Here is a 16812-nt window from a genome sequence, read left to right as displayed (position 1 = left end):
ATTCCTAAAGGAACCTTAAGTAGTTAAAAATAAAAACCAACAAATGGATAGTTACAAATATTCCGAGTCTGTATGGCAATATCACATGCAAACATAGAAGCATGTGACCTCCTCATTAATGAAAAGTTCTTGTTTGATCACTTAAAGTGTGACTATTATGTGTTTCCTTGAGATGTTGTATTTAGTTATCTTGAGCTTGTTACTTGGTTTTATCTCCAAATCTCTAAAATGAAAAATTACTGCAGTATTGTTTCTGATTAGGAGTTGTTACATCTGTATTTCAGTAGGGAAAATTAGTGGAATTGGAAGTTATAGTTAAGTTCTACAGGGATCTGAATTTTCTTTGGATTAGTAAGTAATAATATATGTTACCTTTCAAATCTCTTTTTAGTGTGTGAGGGTTTTTTCTCTGGTTTTCCTGGCCCTCTTTAAGTTTTTATTTTAAAACCTCAGAGTTTTGATCAGAGTTGAGGTTATGTTGTAGTGGAGCCTTTTTTCTTTATTTGATAAGAATAATAGTCATACCATGTGGTGGCTGTTTGTGTCTGACTGACTATTGGAGTTCTGTAAGTAACAAGATAAATATCTATTGTCATTTAGAAGCATTAACTAGATTCTGAAACAAAGGAATTTCTTTTAGAGAGAGGTGTGTATTTACTAGGTAATTGAATATCTGAACCTTCCAGGCTGTTAGGAACATCTGTTTCCAAATTGGTGAGTGGAGGTGTTATTTTGTTAGGGTTGATAATTAGCTAATATTTAAATAACTAAGTTAACAGCCTGAACAGCACTAATGGCACTTTGTCAGAAACAGGCCTCATTCAGGCGCAGATCCCACACTTAACTGAGTCAATATACATGTTTGCATTGCCTTCAGTAGACATCATATGAACTCCTCGGTACATGTGGTAGACATGTACATTTTAAGTGTACCTGTTACTGAGCATGTTTGTATCCTTCACCTGACTTTAGAGGATGATGGGTCAGGAAAACCATTCAGAAAGGGAATATCATTATCCATAAAACATAATCCTTCAGCTGTTGTGCTTTTTCCTCATGTTAGAAGAGGAAATAGTGTTCTGCACTCAGCAGAGCGTCTTTCTTCCTTTAAAAGGAGTTTTCTGTTTCTCGTCAGGAAATAATGAGCCTTGAGTTAATAGAAAACTCAGAGAAAGCAACGTTTGCTATAGAATGGCTTTCTGTAGTTGTCATTGGCTTGCGTTTGCCTGAACAAACCTCAGTAGAAGTCATGCAGCCAGACGGTAGAGGGTAGTACGTTCATTGTGTTGTCCAAGTCTTCTGTCACTAATGTAGGTAACAAAAAACGGCTGTATATTAGATGAACTGGTGTGATTCAGTGGCCTTTTGATGCTCTCTGATGCCCCACTTAACACACCAGAGATGAGTCGCTGAGACATAATGGCTATCTGAAGGCCAATTAGCCATGCAGTGACTTTTAACCAAAACTTCTGGGAAAAAGCTTATTGAACATAGAGATTGATTTACGGATCTGGATAATGAATGTGGTTATGTCTCCTATAATAATTGGAATAAATATTGATTCTGGTCTCACCTGCCTAACTTAATTTTTCTTACTCCTTTTCAGTGTTGGACTTTGCCTTGCCAGCCCACTGTTGCCATGGGTATGCCAGTCTTCATACTCGCTGGTCTCCTTGTGCATTGTGTGTTCTTGGTCTCCATTTTTGACATCTACTTCAGCTCTCCCCTGGTTCATGGTATGACTCCTCATCAGACTCCTCTACCACCTCCGGCAAAACGCCTCGTGCTCTTCGTTGCTGATGGTCTGCGGGCAGATTCGCTGTATGAAATGAGCAGCAACAATACGACTCAAGCACCTTACTTGCGGTAAGTCCATCCAAAACCACTAATCCAGAAGATTTTGCTTCTGGAGGCAGCTGAATGTAATGTTGAAAAGAGAACAAGAGATAAGATGGCGACTGTGATGGTTTGTTACTGCCTTCTCTCTGCCTTCCAAGTGACAAGTTTTGCAGAGTGTAAACGCTGCAGAAATGTGTGAACTTGAATTTGTGTCCTCTGTTGTCAGTAAAGCTGCTAAACCATGAACAGACTAAATTGAGTCAATATTGTCCTCCGAAAACTACATCTAGCCAGTAACTGAGGGGAGTGTGAACCTTCTGCTTTTTACATCAGCATGGTATTAATTCTGAAGCTTAACATTTGTTAATTTAAACTGTTTCCTGGATGTTCAGTTTAGGAACAGTAGTTCATTAATGCGCTTGTCTTCTAGTTCTAAATTGCTGATGAGGCTTTTTAAAGAGTGATTAAAAAAGGTGGCCTGAATGGATCTAACAGGAGGTTGCCACTTCCTATTTGTTCCACCTTTCCTGCCTGTATGACCCTGCTGCCTCCCTTGTGTTCTCTGGTGTGTGTCTGATTGCTTAATGGCATCATTTGGTTTAAGATTGTGAAAAACTAATCCTACCAAAAAAAAATCTTAAAAATTGTACCTTTGAGTGCTTAAAGGTAATTTTCACCAACCTTTCCTTTTTCCTTATATCAAGATAATTATCTGATTATAATACAAATAATTTTTTAGACTAAAAACAGTAGACAGTTATTTAGTAAGACTACTTTCGTGTATTAGCACTGGTCTAGCTTGAATATCAGAGCAAACCAAAATATCAATCACTTGAAACTGTTAGGGCCTTTGTGGTCTCCTACAGAAATCCAAGGGGCTGTTGCTGCAGCACTTACTAGCTTATATGGGATTACTTGTACCTGTATCTGTTACTGATAGTGGTTTTTTCGTAAATTGCTGTCTGCTGCTTCAGTGGAGTTTTCCATGTGTCTTTAAGCTGTGGACTTCACAGGTCCTGCAGAGCAGTTTCTTAGCAGTAAAACTGTTGGTCTTTTGCACCATCAACAAGGTGTGAATGCTATCATGACCTGTTGCTAGGAGCAGTGGTGAATCCTGGCTAGGGAAGAGTTATAATGGATATTTTTGCCATTAAGTGGTTTAAGTTTTACAGTTTCAGCCATTCAGCGTTCTCACACCTATCCGGAAATAAAAAGTTAAACCATGTATTGGCTTGTCCAGTGTTGGGATGTTTGCACTTCAGCTTTCTCTGCTTTACCTTGTTTGTGGAGTTACGGACTTTCTGTTTCAAAATCTGTAGAGGTAAAACATTGTCACCTTACGTAGGTGAATGGAGGGGAAAAACTGCCTTGTTACAAGCAAAGATGCGTATAGGTCACTGGGTGGAATAAAATGCCAGTGGAGGTTTGAAGTGCCATCTGTATTTCTCTCATTGCCTCTTATTCTGCTTTTAAATACGTAGGTATTTGAGCATGCATATGTGAAAGGTGATGAAAAGAAAAAGCATGTGGCATGTTATGCCTTCTAGAAGGTATGGAGTGCTAAGCAGTCAAGGGTGTCTCTTCAGCTCTATTACACACCATTACAATTTAAAAGCAAGGGCCTCAATGTTTTGTTACTGAACCTCTGAGCTACACAACTTCTGTAAATTCACCTTTTAAACAGGCTGACAAGGTCAGATGTTGGTTGCTGGAAGTGTTTCCTTTTTTAATCTGCCAAGCTATTGCTGCTTGAGCTTTCATTTTTCAATAATATTAGCCTGAAGTATTAATATATGCAATTTAATAGAAAGTTGACTTTTTTGCACATTCCTAAGTGCCAAGTGTTCAGTCTCTTACCTACTTTACAGTAGTGCCATAATACTTATCTCATCCAGGTGGAGCACTTTGGAACCACTGTGTTGTTAATGAGGAAAGATTATCTTTAGATGAGCGCGAGCCATTCTTGCAGCAGTGTGCTATAAACAGAAGCAAAGTTTTAGTAGGTACATAAAATTAATACTAAATGGCCATTAGGTCTGGAGCAGGTTGCTAGCTGATATATGCCAAGTATCTAGTCTTTTCTTTTAGAAAAATTCTTGAAGAATCTGTCTTTCAGCAGTGTTGCAGTAGCTGTGAGGGATGGTAGGCAGTCTGAATTGCTGTGGTGGTGGGTGGGGATTTGGTGGAAGATGATTTCTTCCTTGCCTGTCATGTTTCAGCTGTATTACTGTATCATATTCATATTCATCGTTGTTATTATGGGTAGCTAATGTTTCTACTGCCAAGGAAATTAATTTTTTAAATGGTTCTTTAGAGTGGAAGGCTTTTCAAAAATTCAAAATAGCTAAATGAAATTTGAACAGGTAAATGACAATATCTCGTTATAATTTTGTTTTGCCTAATGTGTTATTATTGTCTTCAGAACCTGTGCTACAGCCCCACAAAAGCAAAGGCAAAGAATTACTTCCCAACTCAATAAAAATAAAATTCTAATTAGAACAATTTCCTACTTATTGTGACAGTGAAGTGTGGGGAGGGCCAAAAATGTTTCTGTTCGTCTCAAGTATTTCACTAATGCTAATGGAATGCATTTTGATGAGTCTCTAGTGAGAGTAAATCAGAAACCACTTTAACTAATACCGAGATCCTTTTTTCAAATTAGTACTTTTTTTTAAAATACAATTTAAATTAAAACCTACATGAGGTGAGAGCTAGGAATATCATGTCAGAATTTTATATTACCTTTTACATTTTTCATTGTAATATTTGGGGTGTTACAAATAGTGCTGTGAACTTGCAATTAGGCCTGAGAATGGGACATCTAAGATTAATTAAAAAAAAACCAACAAGCAAACTGAGTCCTGCAAGCTTAGATAGGAGCCTGAAACTTTTGCTTATGGTTTGATACTTACTTCAATAGTGAGAAATATAGTTAGAGCTTAGTGTGCAGATTTTGTAATTAATAGTTGTATAAATTCTCTGAAAAAGTAAAGTTACAAAGCATGAACTTTGAATCTGCTTGGGCTAACATCCAATAAAAATTTACTATATTTTGTAGCTTATGTCATGAACAACAAAAATATAATTTCACAGTAGATTTGATTTTTAAAAACTGTTTTGAATTTGTTCAGAAAATTCTGCTCCTTTTTTCCCTAAACATTAGTATAAGGTATGTACTGGTGGGTTTTGTTTTTCTTTCTTTCAACTGCTTTGCTCCAGCAGCAGGCAGTGAATTTTTCTCTTCTCCCAGAAGATGGAGACAAGAAAACATCATATGGTAATGCTCACTGGTTGCTCTCCAACAGGCTTCAGCTGTTTCAAAGCTTCAGCTGACAAGTATTTTATGAGTCTGTTTCTTAAACCTAGGCTTTGTCCTCTATTTTCTTTGCTTTTTATCTATCACATGTGCATAATCCCTAGACAATTTATGGATTTCTGTATATGTGGTGACAAGGTATTCTCCTTCACTTCAGTGGAATTGCAAAAGATAAAAGATTTACTTAAATTTTCTCCATCTTGCTGAAATTATTTGCATCTTAGATTTACATGGTTTTTAAATTCTCTTGATGCTGTCTTCCAATGTTCACCACCAATAAAAGCAGGCGTGGTCACAATAACTAATTATTTAATGAATAAGAAGAGATTGAACTAGAAACTTTCAGGCTAAATGGAAGGAACAAAGAAAAGTGACACCAGGCGATGGTATGTTAGAGGGAAAAAGAGTAAGCTGCAGCAGAAAGCAGCAGAAAAATGTAGTATGTTAATTCTGAGTGTATTAGAACACCAGCCAAACTCATCTATTTGCAGTGCTGATGGGCCACAGTAACAATGTTCTCTGTGGGGTGTTATAATGTAGAACTACTTGCAGGTTAATGTTCTGCTTGTTTTGCTGCACAGCAGGCAGTAGTGAAAATCTGTTTTAGTCTGGGATTTTTTTGCATTTCTTGTCTCACATCTACCTGTCACTCTTTATCTGCAATTAATTTTACTTTCAAGAAGTCATAATCATTAACTGCCTTGTATTCTGTTTTCAGGGGCATTCTAGAGAATAATGGCAGCTGGGGAGTCTCTCACACCCGGGTCCCAACAGAATCCAGGCCAGGGCACGTTGCACTTATAGCTGGATTTTATGAAGATGTCAGTGCAGTTGCTAAAGGTACGCTGATCCTAAAGCTTTGAACGCTGTCCTCAAAATAAGGTGTTTCAGTGATGAGCTAGTCCAGAGCTAGCTGTTACTGCATGCTTGGTGTTAATAATGTGGAAAAGCTGTCATATTATTGGCATGGTCTTTTATGTGGCCCTTTGCCTTCCCCCAGGCTTCTAAGCCTGAACACTTGTGATGTCTTGCATTTATTTTGGACAGGGAAGGTAAGAGGAATTACTTGGTCTTGTCCATGTTCCTAATTGAGAAGTTCTTTCTTCTGACATGTGCTACAAATGCAGAATTGTCAGGAATTGCCATTAAGAGCATTTCTTTAAATTTCAGTCAGCTGCCTTGTCATGGAAACACAAGATCTTGAAGGTTTTATTGAGGTGAAATGTGACTGCTGGCAATATGATACATGAGTGTGTAATTTATTGCCTAAAATGCCAAAAGCTGAGTTTGGAAGACAGAGAATTTAGAATTAGGGAAAATTTTAGCTGTTTCGAAGGTAAAGCAGCTGTGTGTTTTGTCCGTTAGAATCTCCGCATAATGAGATTGGCTTAGGCTTTCAGCTCACTTCTTAATTAATGGGGGACTCATTGCAAATAGAGGTTGAAATGAAAGTAAAACCGAGACTCGCAAAGTAGAGTTCATTGTGAAATTAATATAAGAGAAACTTTAAAAATAATATTTCGCTTTGACTATCAATCTTAATAGTCTATGAGATCTTCTGGTAAACCCATCTAAATCCAAGTATGTTTTTTTAACAGGATGGAAGGAGAATCCAGTGGAATTTGACTCTGTTTTCAATGAAAGTAAATATACTTGGAGCTGGGGAAGCCCAGATATTTTGCCGATGTTTGCTAAAGGTAAGGCTTAAATTTTGTGAATCCTTTACATATTGTTCTCAGGTAATAAAATATAGAAACAATTTTAAAGTTAGAGAAGGTGATGAAAAGTATTTCCAGTTTGTGTATTTGCGTATATCTGATTTCCAGTTTTTGAATTCAAGACTGGACGAAGAAAAAGAAGCAAGCTTTTTAAAGAGGATATCCCTATTTATTACTCATCCATTTAAATAGGCCTTACTTAATTCTATTGGCATACTGCAGGAATCGCACCCTTAATTAAAAGAACCTAATATTTTTTCTTTGGCTGAGATTCAAAGCTCTTGTTTGCAGGCTTGCAGGTGGGTTTTTTTCCTTCCTCTGCATGCATCTCCCATTGAGTTGTGTAGTAGAACTGCAGTCATGCTTTTTGAGTGTCTGAACTGGAGAAGTAGCTTACTGTGGGCTATCCTGCTTCTACTTCAGAACAATAATGTGTAAAAGGAAGACCTGTATGCAAGTAGGAACTCTTGGTACCATGCCTGAAACTCAAGTCTTTTCCCCACGTAATGTAGTGAGTTAAAGTCTTGTCAGCCCAGCGCAACTGGTCTTTCTTTCAGTGTATAGAGATAGCTGAGCAACACTTTGAACTTTTAAAGTGTCTCCAAGTTTAATTTTGTTTTGTTCTTGGAGGAATGAGGTCATATGCATTCTTTTAGAGTAAAACAGACTGAAGGGAAAAGGGGACAAGCTAAAGGCATATGCTGCTCCTGTGTTCTGAGTATTGGCATTGACAAATCAGAAAAATGTCATAAGAAGGATAGGAGTGGAATTTAATATTGATTTAGAAAAAGTGTACATCATATTTCTCATGATGATTCTTGAACTTTATTTGAACTCTAGCCTCTTCCCCCTCTTGTCCTGATATTCAGCACACACATCTCTTCTGTTGTTTGCTTGATCCTCATAAATTTGTGTTAAGTTGTAAAAATATCTCCTTATTTCCCATGACCTCAGATTACAGCTTGTATTTGGGAATATCATGAAGGTGGCTGAGGAGAGGGGAAGGGTATTACAGTGCCCTTGTGCTGATTATTTGCATTTTTGGAGATATATTGTTGGGAATATATTTGTGGAATTTAAAAATTTTCCAGAGCCCTGTACTTCTAATTTTGTTTGACTAAGAAGAGAAAGAGAGGACTTGGAAGTAGCTTTGATGTTATCATGTTATCTGGAGGGATGTGAAAGGGTAATGCCATATTGTTGCTGTGTAGCTCAGTATGGCTTGTTCTGAGTGGCATCAACAATGGAGCTTTCCCAGCATCGAGAAAGGTTTAGTGCCGCACTGTATCAGAGAAGTAGATGCTGTATGGGAAAATGATTCTATAATTCTCATGACAGAAAGCTAGAGTAACTTGTTTTGGTAGAAAAAGGTATTTCCTCTTCCAAAGAGGAGTAGTTATGTAATACAGAAGGGAATGAAATCAAGAGTTTGTTCTTTACTTTTACAAAAAAGCTTCAAAGAGGAGGTAGGGGAGCATAGCTCGATTTCTGTCTCTTTCTGTGCTGAAGTTTAGTGAGATCACAGGACTCTTCTTGTGTGTATTTTATCTTGCCAAAATGTTCAGAATTTCATTAACCATTTCACCACTTTTACTAGACAATGCATAAAGAGTAAATAACACCTGCTGGGTTTTGGGAAGGAGAGAAAAATCCTCTGTTTCCTTTTATTGCCTATGTTCTTCAGGTCTTTTTCCTGTCATAACATAAATATCTCAATGAAATCATTGAGGGTTCTATAGAGAAGATAAATGCTCATAGATCTCAAATCTCAAAATGGATATGCACGAAATCTAAATTTGTGTAAGCCTCAATGACTGTGATTAGTGCTTTACTCTGAGGAAATTTCTGCAGTACCTTTGGGACTAGTGTGCAATTTACTTCCATCTTAGGCAGGATTAAAAGGTGTTAGTTTCTAATAGTTAAACTTACCTAAGCTACACAAATTCCATGTTCTAATTTTAACCTTATTTTCCATTATAGTTTTATATTATGACCTTGAAATTATGTGGAAATAATGTACTTTGAAAATGACAGTGTTATTTCCAGAATGCTTCTTAAAATTTTGAGGTTTTTGTCTAGACTTGCCAGAATTTGAGGTTTGACTTGAACAGTTCAGCCCTATGCTGCTTTGGCATGGGTCTAGTTGTAGTATAGTCCAGAGTATTAAATGCCACACTGAAAAAGGAGCTGAGGCTGTTGTTTCTGTTAAGGAAAGTAGATATTACTCCTTTGTACCCAGATGGCCATTTGTTCCACAGGTTTCCACAGGTTTTTCTCTTTCTTGGAAGCTAGTAGCGAGGCTAGGGTCATCATTTAGGTTGCATAGGAAGGAAAGTATCATCAAGACCATGGGGACAACCAGGACAAACCATTGTCAGGGTTATTCTGGACAGACAGACTGCTCGGTCTCCACATCTAGTTCCTTGTTCCTACAATGCACCAAGAAAAATGTAGAATCTCCTCACTTGGCTGTTTTTGACAACTCTGATGCCCGTGCTCTGTTGGCTCAGTGCTGACACTGAGGGAGACTGTCCTTGTGCTTTCATTATTTTATGCCTGCAAAATTTGCTAGCAAAAGTCTCCTGTTGGTCTGGGCTCTGACCCATGAAAGTTTTCTCAGACACAGGACCTGCCCCGCTAGTAAAGTGAGATCTCTGTTTTCTGCAGGATGTAAATCTTATTGTAAGAGGGTAATAACTTGATCCCTGATCCTAATATTTTGATATATTGATGCTGGAAGTGAGATGATGTACCAGACAAGTCTGCAAATAGGAATAGGTGGTATCTGGTATGGGAGTTTCTGGCACCTCCAGGTATTTCCCTTAGTGTACAAGCAGCACCAAAAACACTAGAGTGCTGTGCTTACTTCTAAGAGATGTTTTCATTCCTGGCTTCCTTGTGCTTCTCTATCCTGTATTTGCTTCCTCATCCTCGGACGTAAAGTATTGGGCATACTGTTTCCTGCCACATCTCAAACAACAGTAATAAAATAATATTTTTTCTAAGGTTTTGCACAGTAGGGTTTCTTTTTTTAAAAAAAAAAAATCAATTATTTTGCAAATTATGCAGGCACTCTAAAACTTTCCTTTTCCTTTGGCTTTATTTTGCCACTGTTTCTCTTTATAGCAATGCAGAGTTGGGTGTTTGTGGTTTTTTTGCTGTGGTACAAATTGGAAGTGGTTAAATAATAGATGTATTCCTTTGTATGATCTGCAAACTGTATGTTTTCGTTTGGTTTCTTTGGTGTGGCACCTTGCAAAGACAGATCTCAGGTTACCTGTGACGCTGCAGAAAAAAACTACAGCACTCTACCCTTAGACCATCAGTCATACTGACAGTGATGACCAGGGCTTATTTCTTCCTTTGAACTCATTTCTCCACTGATTAGAACTCCTGAATTCACTTTTTAATGACTGAGAATATTTCCTTCTTTTTCTCTCAGACTGTGAAAACTGCAGCAAGTGTTCTGGGTTATAAGTAGAAGTAACATCTCCTAGGGGGCAAGGGGAAGCTGTACCAGAAAATCTATGCCAGCTTTGATCTTCCTGGCCTGAAATACCTGCATCCTTTGTGTGGGTTTGGACATAATCTTGTTTAAACAGCTCCCTTATACTGAGATGTTAGTCCATTCACAAGCCTGGAAGCTTACAAAGCTGCATTATATAATTGTGACATCCAGCAAATCGGTTATATTCTCTCTGGCCATCAACTGATTGCAGAACACTTTCAGCTCTGGGAGTTTACGTAGTCACAGTAGAAATAGCATCCCCGAGCTGCAACAGCTCAGCCACTGACTGAATTATTTCATTAAATCCTACCTAATTTCAGATCTTTCTAGGGCTTCAAAAGTTTACTTTTTTCTAGGTCTTCATCTCCCCCTCTCCTCTGCTTTGCTCTCTTGACAGCAAGCACAGAATAAAATTGTTTTGTCCAGATGCTGTATTCTCTCATCTATGGGCCTCATGTTGTACTTCATGCCTGAGCGTAGTCTGGTGGGTCTCCCTTCCATATTTTGAATCCATGTTTTAAAGTTGCAGACTTTGAATGTTGTCTTTCTGAAGTTTTCCACTTGGCTTTTGATACTGCATTGCTGCAGAACTGATGTAGAGTTATATCTAAGATATATCCCTCCCATTGCCTTCTTTATATGTGATATGGGATTTTTTTTCATGTGTAAAGGCCTCGTTGATAGGGTATTGTCTTGTATGATTCAGTTTAATAACAAAAAGCTAAGTACATTTTCTTAAACACTAGCCTCCAAAACAACCTGTGTTTGAACAAGATTCTTAATACATAGCTTCCTCTATTAGAAGTTTCTCAGTGAAACGTCTTGATTCAAAATTAAGTTCTGTTTAGTTTACTTTAGCTGGGACTTATTCTACTCCTATCTGCTTTTCCATACTGTTTTTCCTCACCTGAGCATACTGGATAACATTGTCCCTCATTCCTCTGAGGTGCTAATAAGCTAAGGAGTTAATGTGGTATCGAGGCTTCAAAAAAGCATAAATTATAGGAAGATTTAAAGTAAGGAGAGAACTTCTTTAACTTCTCTTAGGATTGTTGTTCTTGGTAGGTTTCTACTCCTATGCATTAATGGTCATGTATATTTGACTATGAGAAAAGGAAGAAAACTCATTTGCCTCTTATTCTATCTATAATATATTGGTTTTGCAGGTGCTACTGGGGATCACGTCTATACATTTTCTTACTCGGCAGAAAGTGAAGACTTTGGGGCAGAAGATGCAGCCAGGCTTGACACGTGGGTTTTCAATCATGTTAAGGTGGGCGTACAATCTTTTTATGCTATCTATGTATAAAAAGCACAGCTGGATGTTAACTTTATTACAGAACTAGAAAGCAAGAAATTTTTGCAAGGCCTGTCACATGAGTTCATAAGTGAAAATTGCTTGAATTGTTTTTCGTGACTAATGGAAGCTTAGAGGAAGTATTTGTGATTCAATGCTAATAAAAGGATTTTCTTTGTCTTAAACTTGCATATAATCTGAAACTCATCTAAGACTACTACAAACCCTTTAAAATCATAGAAACATTGAGGTTGGAAAAGACCTCTAAGATCATCCGGTCCAACTGTCAGCCCAACACCACCATGCCTGCTAAACCGCAGGCTTTTTGAACATCTGCAGGAATGGTGACTCCACCACTTCCCTGGGCAGCCTGTTCCAGTGCTTCACCACTCTTTCAGTACAGAATGTTTTCCTAACAACCAACCGAAAACTCCCCTGGCACAACTTGAGGCCATTTCCTCTTGTCCTATCACTTGTTCTCTGGCAGAAGAGACCAGCACCCACCTCGCTGCAACCTCCTTTCAGGGAGTTGTAGAGGGCGATAAGGTCTCCGCTCAGCCTCCTGTTCTCCAGACTAAAGAAGCCCAGTTCCCTCAGCTGCTGCTGTTCCCTCTTGTGCTGTAGACCCTTCATCAGCTTTGTTGCCATCCTTTGCATACATTCCAGCAACTTGATCCCTAAGCTGAGCACAGGATTTGAGGTACAGCCTCACCAGCATGAAGTAGGGGAGAACAATCACTTCCCTACTCCTGCTGGCCACACCCTTTCTGATAGAAGCCAGGATGCTGTTGGCCTTCTTGGCCACCTGGGCACAGTCCTGGCTCACATTGAGATGGCTGTCCACCAACATCCCCAGGTCCTTTTCCACCAGACAGCTTTCCAGCCCCTTTTCCCTAAGCCAGTGGAACTGCATGGGGTTGTTGTGATTGAATGAAACAGCGGAGAGACAGAACGCAGCACTTGGCCTTGTTGAATCTCGTACAATCAGCCTTAGCCCGTTGACTCAGCCTGTCCAGGTCCTTCTGCAGAGCCTTCCTGCTCTTGAGCGGATTGACACTTCCACTGTATTTGGTGTCATCTGCAAACTTAATAAGGGTACACTCGATCCCTTCATCCAGATAGTTGAAAAAGATATTAAACAAGACTGACCCCAACAGTGAGCCCTACTGCTTGTGACCAGCTGCCAACTGGATTTACCTCCATTCACCACAACTCTCTGGGCACAGTGATCCAGCCAGTTTTTCACCCATCGAAGAGCAAACCTGTCTAAGCCATGAGTTGCCTGTTTCTCTAGGAGAATGCTGTGGGAGGTACTGTCAAAGCTTTACTGAAGTCCAGGTAGCCAATATCCACAGCCTTTCTCTCATCCACTAGATGGGTCACATGGTCATTGAAGGAGATCAGGTAGGTCAATCAGGACCTGTCCTTCACCAACCCATCCTGAATGTGATTAAAGAATTTATAATATGTATAATAGCATTACCAGAAATGGTAATTCTTCATTATGAAACATAAATGGACAATATTATTGACTAAATTTTTGCTAGGCTTGAACCCACTTTAATTATACAGTGTGACTCATTCTGATACGTGTGACTGGCTCCTGATTATCTACCACAGTGCATGCTGTGCTGTGACTTCCAGAGGAAACAAGGTTATTGGGAGGAGGGAGGTGGGGACAGAGGCAGCTTAGGCCCTGAAGCAGTATAACTTGTTCATGTGGTCCTCTGCTCAACTGACTGTGGTCAGTGCTGGTTCATGATTGTGGTTTTCTGTGATGCTATCACTATGAGTATTAATAGTCTAAGGCACATAGTTCCTGAGTATTCATTAATTCATATATTCATGTTATTCCATGCTACCTTGCTTGTCGTGAATTGAGAAATGCTGGTAGTGGGTATTGGTGTATAAATATCTATATCAGTGGAGCAATTAGATGAGTTACTTTCTGGATCTTGTAATAATGCTAATGGAGTTCAAGACTTAGTAAAACTTTTTCCGCAAGATCTTTGTACTGTATGTATTAACATTACCTAACCAGCAGAAATCTAATCAAACCTCAAGTAAAACCAAATAAATCAAATCAGCATCTTTATTAGGAAGCCAAGGGTGGTCTGCTTTAAACAGTGATGTAGGGTGGAAAACTTTGTTATGATTTGCTAATTTTCAAAGGGGGTGGTTTTCTGGTTTGCAGATGAAAAGATGTTTTTTCTAACTGCCATTCCTTCCCTGAATGTGCACCTGTGCCAGGTTGCATTACACTTGAATAGTTGTTGTTTTTAAGTTGCACACTGCTGTCATTTGGAACTGCACAGGTATGTGAGGGTGATAGTACCTCTCTTTTGCTTCAAAAAGCCTAATAGCAATTATTCTTTCAAACTATAATGATGCGCTTGACATATGTGTCATTACTGATGACTTCTTCCTTGAAAACGGCACCATTACTTTAAAGACTTATTTTGCCTATCTAAATTTCATACTGTGAGTGGAGAGGATTTGATCGACTTGTGTGAAACACGTTATTCCATTAATCATCTCTTCCACTACACATCAGTGATTACTTCAGAAGCAGGACTTGAGATTCACTTAAACTGAGGTCACTCTGCCATTATAGCTTGAATAACTCTCAGCTGTGCTGGTGAAATTATCTATAAGTAACAATGCTGAAAATCTAAATTCTGGTTTGCCTAATTTTTTTTTTCTCCTTTGAATTTTATCTCAAATACTTAGAGATGTATCATTTAATTCTATGTTGGGCAAAGTGATCCCTGGATTTCTGCCACTTTAGAAAGTAAAAGGCACTAATATCTACTCCCTTTCTGCTGTGTAGTGAGCAGGTCCCAAGCATCATGAGGCCCGTTTGTGGCTCCCTCTGCCCCGAGAAAGATGGGGATAAAATAGAGAACACCTAACTGATGTTTGGGCTACTTGCTTTGGTGCCCTGAAATTGCTTCTTCTCATAAAAAGTGCTAACTAGAGATAAATCAGTTGGTGAGGTGTGAGACTCTGACTGGTTTTTATTTGTATGGATTGGAAGCGGATTGCTGAGTGGAGGAAAAAATATATAAGACTTGGTAGTTCCTGTCATATCTGCTTATGGTACAAGATGATCCTAGCCCTTTCTTGGGACAGAGAAAATTGAGTAAATAGTAGACCTTTTTTCATCTGCAGCTGGATTAAGACTCTGGAATTTTAGTATGTGGTATAATAGGTTGGATGTGGCTTTGACTGCCAGATGGGTATGGATTTGTCTGTGAGTTTTTTTCTGGTTTTTTTTTTTTTTTTTTTTAGAAGCCCTCAAAATAATTAAGAGTCTGGGTGTAATTTATTGTGTTGTAGCCAAATGAATCTCAGTTAAATGACCTTCTTCTAGATCATGGTTTGACTCTTTCCTAAAGAAAAACTAGGGAGCAAAATACTGTGAGTCTATGTCAACTAACAGGGAAAAAAAGAAATCATTGTCTTAAGCATTTCTGTGATTTTTTTTTTTTAAAAAAAAAAACAGCTTGAGAAAAATAATCTTATAAGATTGAACTTTTGATTAGGGCAAAATCATTAAAAAAAAAAAAATTCCAGGCACTCCAACAGTCTTGGAGATAAGTTTCAGAAATGGCCTAATGGCAATTTATTATGACCACAGGATAGGATGTGTTTAAGGTATTCTGTTGATGTCTTCTGACTTAAATAGACATATAGGTGCAGGTGGCAAACATTGCTCTCTCTCTTTTTTCCCCTTCTTATTTTGAATGCAATGCTTCATTATTCCTTTGGTCCCTTTCTGCTAGAAGCCAGCCAGGCTGAGCCTTCAGACATTCCCTTCTGTGCAGAGCAAGTGTTGGAGTCCAGAGCTGAATGATGTTAACTTTGAAGCTCTGGAGACAGTGCCATGACCTGATGTTGATTGCTGCTAGTGGATTTCAATACAAATAGCTTTGCCCTAACTAGCAGTACAGCCGTTGAATAATTTATTTACGTACACATAAGAGTCTTGTGCATGAACGTGCTCAACTGATATAAACCTGGCAAACATATGTTTATCGGCCTTTGTACATTCAGTTTGCATCTAAAACCTGACATAACTATTTAAACTCTTGCATGAGCACAAATCAGCGTGTGCAGCTTTAATCAATCAGCTTAATTAATTGTGCTGGATTTATGTATTGAAGGAGCTTTGTGAAAGGAGAAAGTTTATTTGGTCGTTTTTTTCTCTGTGCATCCATGCAATTTATTAGCTTTATTAAAGGATCATGCTTCCATGGAGGACTCTGCTTAGGGGAGCAAACTGTCCCCAACAACTTACGTTAGACATCCACAGGCTTCATATTTTGTTCAGACATCAGCAAATTGTGTGTTTGCTAGACCTTCTAAGTAATATTTTCATTAGTATTACATTATGATTAATTTTACAGTTTACTATCAGTATTTTAATGAGAAACTTATTGATCTTACTAAATTGCACGTCAGTTGTAGCTAGGGTGTTATTTGTTGTTAGTTGCCAGAAAAATGAAAAGCTGGTTGGATTTGGGAAATAGAAATATCCACTCTTTGTGAAGCTTTTCAGTAATATAACTCAGGAGCATGTAGAAAAAGGAGGTTGGAAGGCATTTCTGGTGGTCATCTAGTCCAACTCACTGCATGAAAGAAGTTACTCAGTCCTTGCCCAGTCAAGTTTTGAGCACCTTCAAAGGCAGAAATTCAGCAAACTCCTGAGAATCTGTTCCAATACCTGGCTACATTTATGGGTTTAATAGTAATGATAATAATAAATCTCTTTTCAGGAATTTCCCATATTTAAAATTGTCTTTTCCCCTTGTGCCATAACCAAGGTCATCTGAGCAGTCTGGCTTCATCCCTGCACTTTCCAAGGAGGCAGTTGTAGACAGCAATGGTATCTCTCTTTAGCTGCCTTTTCTTGAGACCGGAGAAACTGAGTTCTCTGAGCTTCTTTGTTTATTCCCACCCCTGAAGCTTCTTGGTGGCACTTGACTTAAATATGCAAGGGAGATAATATTACTGAATAGAGTGAATAAAAGGAAAATGAAAAAAAGAGAGACAGAAAGGTACAGTTAATGCATAATGACGACTTGGAAACTACTGTTGAGTAGTGATAGGTCTCAAGTTTTGTGAATACTAA

General features: G+C 38.4%; 1 protein-coding gene across 7 annotated transcripts in view; it reads left to right on the top strand.

Moving 5' to 3' along the window:
* The window catches only part of PIGN (phosphatidylinositol glycan anchor biosynthesis class N), a 107131-nt gene that overhangs the window by 14982 nt on the left and 75337 nt on the right, over positions 1 to 16812 (top strand). For all 7 annotated transcript variants that reach the window (XR_008448477.1, XR_008448478.1, XM_009569411.2 and 4 more), the window contains exons 2-5: positions 1607 to 1866; positions 5874 to 5995; positions 6754 to 6852; positions 11548 to 11654. Coding sequence is in view for 5 of the 7 variants with exons in the window: in XM_009569411.2 (XP_009567706.2) it covers positions 1607 to 1866; positions 5874 to 5995; positions 6754 to 6852; positions 11548 to 11654 (588 nt within the window). In the remaining 2 variants the exon portion in view is untranslated. The remainder of the gene's footprint in view (positions 1 to 1606; positions 1867 to 5873; positions 5996 to 6753; positions 6853 to 11547; positions 11655 to 16812) is intronic.

The sequence above is a fragment of the Cuculus canorus genome, chromosome 2 (assembly GCF_017976375.1).
Source record: "Cuculus canorus isolate bCucCan1 chromosome 2, bCucCan1.pri, whole genome shotgun sequence".
In the NCBI taxonomy this organism is placed as follows: domain Eukaryota; kingdom Metazoa; phylum Chordata; class Aves; order Cuculiformes; family Cuculidae; genus Cuculus; species Cuculus canorus.
The sequence above is the reverse complement of the archived record's forward strand: the minus strand, read 5'-3'. Positions and strand labels throughout refer to the sequence as shown.